Here is a 9,915-nt window from a genome sequence, read left to right as displayed (position 1 = left end):
ACTCCTGAGTCATTTGTAGAGCTGTTCCTGGAGGGGCAGGGAAGAGCCCAGCTAGCCCATGATGCTGGGGCAGGTCTGTGTGGCTTGCCTGCAATTCCCCACCCAGAAAGGCAGTTTCTCTCCATTTTCAAGCTGCCTGGCTCTGCTGTGCTTTCCTGCTGCCACTGCCCCCACAAACCTTTCTCAGGTTTTACCCCCTACAGGGGGTTTCCCCCCCTGACCGTGGGGTTCCCTGGGCAGCTCTGTGGGGCTGATGGTGCTGGCCATGCTGGGGCTGCCAGCCCTGCACCCTGGTCCCTGCCACGCTCCCACCTCTTAGTTCCCTGCTCCCTCCAGGGCATTACAGTGTAAAATAGCACGGAAATGGGTTTATTTCTCCTACTGCTTTTTTCACAGCCGGTGCCTGGGAGGGGCAGCATCCGTGGGGGCTCCTTGATGCTGCCTGTGGCTGCAGACAGTCCTGAGAGTCATGAGTGCCTGGGACTGCTTTGTCTGAGCAGATTAATCCAGCTGGTGCCTGGGGTTTTGTTTTCCCTGTTGGCAGGGTCAGGATGTGTGGGCTGTGAATCCACAGGGAAATTGGGACCTGGCTGCTTCCCTGTCCTACCATACGTTCCTCAGACAAAAGCTCGTGTTTGTTGGAGAGGGGATGAGTAAGTCATCCCACAAATAGTACTACATGCCACTGCAAACTGCAAATTCATCATTGCAATTCTGTCTTTGTGTTCTGCTGGAAGGATTTTTGGTTAGGGTAATAATTAGGATCTGGCCTCATTAGCTGGCTGCAGAGAAGGCAGCAAAGGTGTTGAAATCCTGCTTGGCCAGTGTGACTTTGTCACAGCTCCTGTTGGCCTTGGGATCTCCACGGGCAGCTTGTGGCTGAGGGGCTGCCACCAGGTCACACACTGTCACTGCTTAATCATGATTTGTGACAGTGGGATGCTCGGGGGACTCCTGCACCTTTGCTCCATCCATGCCATGATCTGTTGCTGCTCCCTGGATCCTCTTCACCTGCATGTTTAGAGGACAAGGACATCATGGTTGTCTCCTGCCTGAGCAGCTGCCTCCCACCTGGGTGAGCTGAACTGGAGCCAAACTCCCTCTCATGCAAAGTGAGTTATACCACTTTCTGGTTTGGTCAAGCTGAAAAATGGGGGGAAATGGTCTTTCTAAAATAGCTTTAATTTTCTGCTTGTTTGTCTTGTCATGGTGGATACCTAGAAACATGAAAATCACTGAAGACTGGTAATCTCTGCACTTTCTTATGCAGTAATGGTAAAATTATGTTGCTTAGAGGGAAATGGGGGTTAAAAACCTTAAAGTTTGAATAGTGGCAACAGGGACATGCTGAAACTCCCATGGATATACAAACCTCATTATAGCAAGATTAATTTTCCACTAGGAAACTTCTTCAAAGAGCAGGATGAATAATTGATGGCATGTTGGTACCTGTAGCACCTTCCTAAAGGGAGCAGGTTCCTTTGCTGACCCAGGAGAATTAGCTTCTGAAATCCCCATGGGAGGAGATAATGTCACTCATGGCTCCATTAATGCTGCTGCTGGGCTTGAGGGGCTGGTCCTAAGGTCCTAGGCTGTTGTAGCACTTGGTAAACCAAGGAGAAGGACTTGGGCAGCTGTTTGTGAGCCCAGCAGCAACTGTTTCACTTAATTAGGGGATGGTTTTGCAGTGAACCTGCTGAGTGTGTCTCCAGCCCAGCATCTGTGTTGGTGCCCATGGTCCTGTGTCGTGTCAGGTCTGTGTTGGCTCCTGCAGAGGATATCTCAGCATCACAGACTCTTCCCTGCTGCTAAATCCATCATTCTTTCCCTTTCCTTCCAAGCTCTGCAGGCACAGGCCTCTGCTGAGCTGTGGTCTCCTTACCTGCCCCATGTAATCATGAAATCCCGTGTCCCCAGCAGGCAGAGCTGCAGTATTTCTGTTCTAGGTAGAACTTCTTCACAAACTTCTTTTCCCCTAAGCTTTGTCCTCCCTGCAAGCCCAAAGTTCTGCCTCTGCTCAGCCTGGGGGAGCTGGGAGCTGCCCCGTCAGGATGAGGCACCAGCTCCAGGGTGCTGCCATGTCACTGCCTTTTTTCCTTAAGTCCTTCCTAAAGGATGACAAATTGGTTTGGAGATAAAAGTGAGTTTTGTTCAGTGGTTTGGGTTGTGTTTTTTACTGTTCCTGTAGGATATTGTTCTCCACCCACAGCCTGGGCTCGTTTTCCTGTTCTTTATGGCATGAAAGAGTAACATAACAACTGGAGTTAATTTACTTGCTGCTGTAATTTATCAAGGCCCCGTAAGCAATGCTGGCTATTGACTCTTTTGGATTTCTAGGGAATCTGAAGGGCTTTTATTTTCAGTTGTTTCAGTGAACAGCCCTTCTCCTGAGGGTTACGAGTGGCTTCTCGTGAAGCTCATTTCATGCCCAGCTGACGAGGGCAGGAGCTCAATGAGCCCCAGGAGACATTGACACTGGGTTTACAGGAGGGTTTTCCAGCTGCTGATGGAGATGCAGAGCAGGCTGGGGGGCTGTGATCCCAGCTGCATAAGCTGCCCTGAATAGGATTTCAAATTGCAGCCTGCTGAATTTCACCCGCTTCTTTCTGCTTGACAAGCTCTGGTGAACCCGGGAGGTGGGTGATAAGGGAGAGGTTTGATGGGTTGGAGTCAGCCAGTTCAGCTTTTAGGTTGATCCTTTGAACTTGAGCTTGTTTGGTATTTGCAGTTGGGGGCTGCTGTGTTGGTGTGGAAGCAGCCACTGGGCATGGCTGGGCACTCCAGGCGGGGCTGGAGCTTCTTGGAAAACAGGTTTTGGAGGGATGAGACCAAAGGATCAGCATCCAGTGCTGTGGGCAGGGGTAGAAGGTGATTTCAGATCTGGCAAAGTGGGCAAAAGCAGATTTCAGACTGGGGAGGGAGAAGTAGCTTCCCATGGGAGTTCAATCCCTCCCAGTTTCCCAACCTCTGTGTATTTGGGGGATTTTATCCCCTTTGATCAAACACCTGCAGCACCAACCATGTGTACCTGAGCAGCGAGTCTGGGCTGGCCAGGGCAGCCCTTGTGAGCAGCTGAGCCTTCTGCTTTCAAAGTAGAAGCATCTCTTCAGTAAACATCTCCTTTTTCATTTCTTCGTGTATTTTGTCCATTATCCTCATCCAGGTCTTTGGTAGCAGGGCTGGGCAGAAACTGGCAGAGCTGCATTTGGGTGTCCCAAGACTGTCCCATGTCTACTGTGGGCTGCCTCAAAGCCAGCACCCTGCTCCAAGGAGAAGAGTTCCCTGAAAAGTGCAGTGCTAGACACAGTTTTTTGGGCTAGTCCAAAGGCAAGACACCCTCTTAGCACCACAGTGATGCATCATCTCAGGAGCCAACGCAGTTCCCTTGTTGTTGAAGAGCTTTGGCCTCCCCAGGAACATCCTGGCATGGAGTGGGAGCCTGCAGAGCTTTCCACACTGAGGGGAAGGAGATCAATGCTGGGCCTCATCTCAAAGCCCATCCCAGCCAATTCCTGTGCTCCTGTGGATTAGAGCAGACAGGAACATTGTCACTGTCCTGCTGGCTCACTGAGATGGAACATCTTGTGCTGTTCTGCAGCTCTGCTGATGGGGCACTGAAGTGAAATTAAAGTTAAAATAAGCCCAGAGCTGCAGGAACATGCCACACACATCTGAGCTCCCTCTGCTCACCCGTGCTTGAACGCTGAGGGGCAGGCTTGGTGGAGCTGGGAACCTCAGGCCAAGCGTGAAGGTGTTGAAGGAGCTCTGGGAGCACCATGGTCTTCACTTTGCTCCTTGACAGCTTTTCATGTGCTGGGTACGTTTCTCCTTGGCTGCTCTGTCCTGTGGTCATTGTGTCCTCCCATGCTGTCACCTTCTGCCTGCCCATGGTGCCTGGATGTGGCTCTGAGCTCCTCTTGCTCCTTTGGCCGCCGGGCGTTACCAGGAGTCTCTGCAGTGTCCCCCCCCAGCACAGCTACTGCCTTCCAGTTAGAGGTTTTGAAGCTTTTTTTTTCCCCTTTTCTTTTCTTGGAAAATAAGCTGAGAGGAAAACGTGCCTTTTCCAGGGGCTCTGCTGGCTGAGGTTTGTGGCTGATCCCTCAGTTAGGGCAGGATTAGGCTGATCCCTGGATAATGCCTTATCAGGGTAAAGTGTCTTGAGTTGTAAAGCCCAGGAAGCCCAAGAGAAGCAAAATCCCTTTGTTTAGGTTAAATATAAGCATTTTCTGGCTGAGCTTGGTCATGTTTTTCTTTCTTTGTTCTGCAACTCTGCAAAGAGGTGCCCGTGAGCAGCCCTGCCTGGTGCCTTCGCCACGTGAGCCTGGCAGGGTTGTGTGGACCCTCCTGCTCTTCCAGCTCCATCCCTGCTTGCAAGAGGGGCTGGCAACTGCTTCAGCCATGGGAATCCTTGGGAAAACCCCTCTGTCATGGAGAGGCTTTCTGTGGGACATGTATGCCTGCCTTCCACCCTCTTTCATGTCCCAAGCTGTGGGGTTTTTGCCTTCCCCTCTGCAGAGTGGTGCCCACCACAGATCCTTCAGGGTGCCCAGGACTGTGCTTCTCTTTGCTCACGATGGTGCCAAGAACCAGGAATCACACAGGATTGTTATTTTCCAAGCTGCTGCCTGAGGCTGCAGTGGGTAAGGGGACCTGCTCTCCCATACCCATCTGCAGTGACCTGATGTCCTGGTCTTCCATTTGTGGAGCCTTCAGTGCCGTGTTTCTGTAAGTGGTTGACATAGAAACATGGACCTTTCCCTTCTTGTGTCTTTTCCCACCTGAAGAAGCCACTTGGTCTGTTTATAATTTGAGTATGTTTGGAATACCTGAGAGAGGGGCTGCTGGAGGGCTGAGCTGGCTGGGAGCCTGGACTGTGGGCAAACTGGCAGCAAGGGCTTTGTTTTCCATTTCACTCTCCGTGTGTCTGCTTCCTTACCTGCAAGACCCGGGTGTTTTGAGGTCTGACCTCTTCTCTGAAGATGGGATTGAAGTGGTGAAGTTATTGTGCCATCTTGGCAGGCTTTTCAAAATGAAATGGTTGAAACAAACCTCAGCAAAGGGCTGAGTGCATCACACAATATCTGCTAGATGTAATTTAAGGCTTCCTGAGCCCCAGCAGTGACCGTGGGATGTGCTGGGGTCCCTGCTACTTCTGGATCTTGTGTGACACCAAACTTGCTTGGGTGTGAGCTCCTGTTGGATGCTCTGGGGTCACCAGGCCCTTGGCTGATTGGTGGCCATACTTGTCCTGCCCCATCTCTTGTGTCCTCTCCTGGGCAGTGGGGACCTGGCCAAGCCCATGGCTGAAGGCTGCTGTGTCCCCTCCTCCTCTCCATGCTGGGGAGGTCTCCACTGTGCTGCAGCTTCCACCATCAGCTGCTTCTCCCTCCCAAAAAGCAGTTCACTACGCACCATCTGTTGATTGTTGGTTTCCCATGATTTCTTGCCATGTATCTGTAATTTGTAGTTCCATTAATTGTGCTGCTGAGGTTCTGGCTCCGTGGGACTTGCTTTGCAGCAGGAAGTTGCTGTGGTTTCCCCTGTCAAAGCTGTTCTCGTGATTCGCACCAAGGAGCCTTTCTCTCCTTTGCATTTTGCTCTCTGGACAAGCCTCACTGAAAAATAAGTATTTTGGAAGAGCAGTGCCAGACCCATTTCATGGAATCATGGAATGGTTTGGGTGGGAAGGGACCTTAAAGCCCATCCAGTCCCAAGCCCCTGCGTGGGCAGGGACACCTCCCACCAGACCAGGCTGCTCGGGGCCACATGGGTTCCTCTGGCTGGTTCAGTAGCTGGAGTTATCACCCAGTCATTACATTTTAGGGACAATTTGGAGCCTTGTTGCCCCATGACCCCATACGTAGGGCTGATGGCTGCTGTTTCTTTCCCTTTCCCCTCCTGAGCCTTGGATCAAGGCTCAGAGTTGTCCAGTGTTTCTGTTCCCCATACTCAGCCTGGACTGGAGGATGCAAATCCTGTGATTATCCCAGTTAGTGCTGCTTTCTATGGTCTGTTTCCAAGGCAACTGGAAATTCAGAAGACCACAAACACATGCACAGTCCTCTTCTTTGGAGCCCTTATCCTCCAGTAGACAGGTAAACACTCTCAGTGACATTTCCAACCTGTTGGAATGCTCATCTGAAGAGTCCTCAATGGCTCGAGAGGGGAATTGCCTCCTTTGAAGGCTGGGAAGCCCAGGCAGCCACACAAACGGGTTGGCTTTTGTTCTTTGAATGGTTTTCCCCACCTTGCCTTGCTGGGAGGAGAGTGACAGCAGAGAGGCTGCAAAAACAAAAACAGGCATTTGGGAAAAAAAACCAAGCCCAAGAAACCAGTGGCAGTGGTTTGATGCTTTCTGAAAATAAGATTTTTTGATTATTTTTTTCTGAGAGGAAAGAAGAAGAGGTGCCAGGGGTGGGAGGACAAGAAAAGTCTGAGAAAGGGAAGGAGGGAAGAGGGAAGGATGGAGCAGTTATCCCTGAGGAGCTCCACAGAGGAGGCTGTGGTGGATTGCAGGTCTCCTGTACCCACTGCTCTCCTGGCTGTTTTTCCTTGGGGTTTATGGGATTAAATGTAATCTGAAAATATGGGGTTAACTGTAATATAAAATAATCTGCAAAGTGGGAAATGTCCTCGTGGAGTTTGGGTTTCCCTCTGCTTTGGAGACTGTAAGGGTGTTGTGCTGGTATTTGCTAATGGGGAGACTGGAAAGTGGGAAGGTGGCATTTCTGGGACCCTGGGTTCCCAGCTCCCAGGGAATTAATGGGAGAAATTAGTGTTTGGTTCTTTTGCAACCCCCTGTGGCACCAGTTCAGCTGCCCCTCGTGGAGGCAGCTCCCTGCAGAGGGGTTTGCCAGGCTGGAATCCTTTTGAACAGAGGTTGGTGTTTTGCACTGCTCTGTTCCTTATGGAAACAGCATTTCAGCCAGGGGGGGTTGGCATCTTTTCCTCATAAATACAGAGACCACGTTGGTTTCCTGAGGAACTGCTGGTTTGGGTTCCTAGTGTGGAAGTACCCCACTTTGAGCTAAGATTAAATGCATTTAGATTAAAATAAGCAGAGTGACAATCTGGACTCAGGGCTCTTAAATGTCTTTTGCTACTAGAGTGATTCTGTGACCTGGCCTGGAGTCCTCCTGTCCTGCTCAGGCCAGTCTTTGCTCCCTTGAAGCACAGGAGGAGAGACAGGCTCAGGGCTGGTTTAGGGTTTGTCCTTACTGTTCTTTTCCTTTCTGTTTCAGAGGGTCTGGCAGTGGGAGTTGGATTTGGAGCTATTGGGAAATCAGCCTCTGCGACCTTCCAAAGCGCCAGGTAAGGCAGGACCCACCTTCTGCTCTGCACGTGTCAGGTTTGCTGTGCCTTTGCCTCCTGGAGGTTGTCTGTCTGTCTGTCTGTCTGCCTGTCCCACATCGCTACCGAGATGCATTGGCTGAAACTCACCTGGAAGCACAGGTGTGGGTGGCAGGAGCAGAAGCAATTCCTGGTGCTGTTGCCTGTTCCTAGTGCTTGTGCTTGTCAGACGTGACAGAAAAATGCTGAGGTTTTCCACAAAAGCAGCATCCTAAATGGGCAGGAGCAGCTGCTGGAGCTGTTGGAAAGTGTGTGCTGGCTTTGTTTTCCATTCCTGCCAAGCAGGGCCACTAGATTTGTAACTGGTGGCAGTAAAGCCCCTCAGTTCCCCCAGCATCCCTGCCCCAGCCTCACCAGCCGCCGCGCTTACCCGGCTGCTTTTGGCAGCACCAGTGTTACCCCATGCAGAGCATTCTGTGCTTCTCTCCAGCACTGGTGTGAACATGGGGGGAGGTTAATTCAGCTCCTCCAAACCCCACAGGGGCAATTTTAGGCTTTGAGTGCATTTTCAGACCAAGATTTTGGCATGCAGGGTGAGTCCTGCTGCTTCCCCACACCCAGCTGCCCCTGGCAGAGTTGAAACTGGGTAGACTGGGAATGTTGCTAAAGAAATGAGAGAAAGGCAGAAGTCTAGTGGGAAGGAGATCCAGAGGAGCTGCTGAGGCTCTGCATGAGCTGCTGGCACCTCTCAGCACCTGGCTTGCAAAAACCACCCTCCTGCCCAGGCTCCTCTGTGTGCCTTTACCAAATGGTTTTCTTCTTCTGTTTTAATTTTACACCCAAGCCTGGTGGGACAGCCTGGCCCCTTGGCCCTTTGTTTGCCAGACCCCTGCTGTAATTGCAGTGGACTGGGGACACTCAGGGTGTTCAGTCTGTGAATAACCTGCCCAGCCCTTAAGGCTCGTGGGGGCAAGTGCCATGATGTCTCAGCCTCCTTGTTCCTGCCAGATGATTCTTGTGGGGCCCTGGGGCTGGGTTTGGAGCCCTTCAGGTTGTCCAGCCCCTTCTCTGCCCAGGCACAAGCTCTGCTCATGAGGACCCTGCAAAGACACAAGCAAAACGTGTTGTACCTAATACCCTGTTGCTGCTGCTGGGGACCCATCCTGATGTCACAGGCTGGCACTGCTGCCCCTGGTGCTTCCATCACAGCAGATATCATCCAGATCTGTAGCAAGAAAAGCTCTTGACAAGGATTTTCTCTAACCTTTTGAAATAAAAGGGTCTTCTGTAGAGGCTCTAGGGATGCTTGAACAAAAGGACATTTTTTTTCATCAGCTGCTCAGTAAAAGCTAAGAAGCCAGAAGCAGCTGGTTCTTTCTCTGTATTTACAACAGCATTAATCATGTTAGATGAAAGGTGGAGTCAGTACCATGAAAATACCAATGCAAATGTAGTCAGCTTCAAAAGGAGACAAAATAACTTCATTGCCATCAATCTGTCTGTCACTGTCATCTGCGGGCAGCCCAGGAAGCACTTGGAGTAGCTGCTCCTCTGTGAAGCCATTTGGAAATATCCAAGAGTAAGATAGTAGGTGGCTCATTTGTGTTATGTAGGCTTAAAAAATAGCAGTGGAATTACACTTGATGTGAGCTAATGTGAGAAATAGAGGTAAATATTTTGACACATCCAAAGGGGAAATTGCTCAGCTCTTTGGGGACACGAGAGTCGTGATCCCCCTCGTGTCCATTAGTTTGAAAGAGATTTTTAATGAAATGGCTGCATGACTCGGTTTACCTCCTCCCTTCTGCTCCCCCCTGGGTGTGACTAACCACATTAGCACCAAGCTGGGCTGAGCTGCCTCTCCAGAAGGCTTGTTCCTTCGAACCTGGGGTCGTGCAAAAGTGTTTATGGACACTCTGAGGTGCTCGGTGGAGATGCAGGTGCCTGAGGATGCTTGTGGTGGCTGGGAGATGTTCCCAGGATTGGCTGTGACTTGCCCTGACCTGGCACTGACCTTGAGGACCTGCCTGGTTGCATTGCTCCCAGAGGGGTGAAGGCTTGGCAGAAGGCTGAGTTCATTCCAGCTCCTTGCAGGGCCCTGGTGAGCCATGGCTGGGCTGTGTCCTGCAGGGCTGCTTTTGGAGCCAGGGGCTTTGCAAATAAGCAGCATGTTTGCTTATTTGCAAGAAGGGGAGATCACCAGCTCTTCTGCAAACCACTGCAAGCAGCCAGGGGCTGCTTTAGCCTGGTTTGCTTTGATCAAGCTCAAGGGTGAGCCCCTGTGCACCAGAGCAGCTCAGGGGGGTGCTGGTCCCTGCCCCTGCCCTCTGTCACAGCCCCAAGTGCTTTTCCCTTTTCACATGGCACTGTGATGCTCTCCAGCTTAGTTTGGATGAGGGTTAGTGCCCCGTTCCCAACTTTACAGGCATCCCAGGGGGCTTTTCCTAGGCTGAGCACTTCCTGCCAGCAGTTGGAAGGTTCCTGGGTGCTGCCCGTGGCAGGAGGGGATGTGGAGGGGCCCTGGCCGTGCCCCTGGGGCTGTGCTGGTGCAGAGCTCAGCCCTGGCAAGGGCTGTCTGGGGGCTCTGAGGCACAGCAGGGCTGGTTGTGCTGCAGGGGGGGCTGG

The 9,915-nt window shown here is 51.6% G+C and overlaps 1 protein-coding gene across 1 annotated transcript in view; it reads left to right on the top strand.

Annotated features, from left to right (window-relative positions):
* The window catches only part of SLC39A11 (solute carrier family 39, member 11), an 85,573-nt gene that overhangs the window by 54,470 nt on the left and 21,188 nt on the right, over positions 1-9,915 (top strand). Inside the window, exon 6 of the mRNA XM_010002712.1 lies at positions 7,242-7,311. Coding sequence (XP_010001014.1) covers positions 7,242-7,311 — 70 coding nt within the window. The remainder of the gene's footprint in view (positions 1-7,241; positions 7,312-9,915) is intronic.

This window comes from Chaetura pelagica, unplaced genomic scaffold (assembly GCF_000747805.2).
Source record: "Chaetura pelagica isolate M959 unplaced genomic scaffold, ChaPel_1.0 scaffold47, whole genome shotgun sequence".
NCBI classification, from domain to species: Eukaryota; Metazoa; Chordata; class Aves; order Apodiformes; family Apodidae; genus Chaetura; species Chaetura pelagica.
The sequence above is the reverse complement of the archived record's forward strand: the minus strand, read 5'-3'. Positions and strand labels throughout refer to the sequence as shown.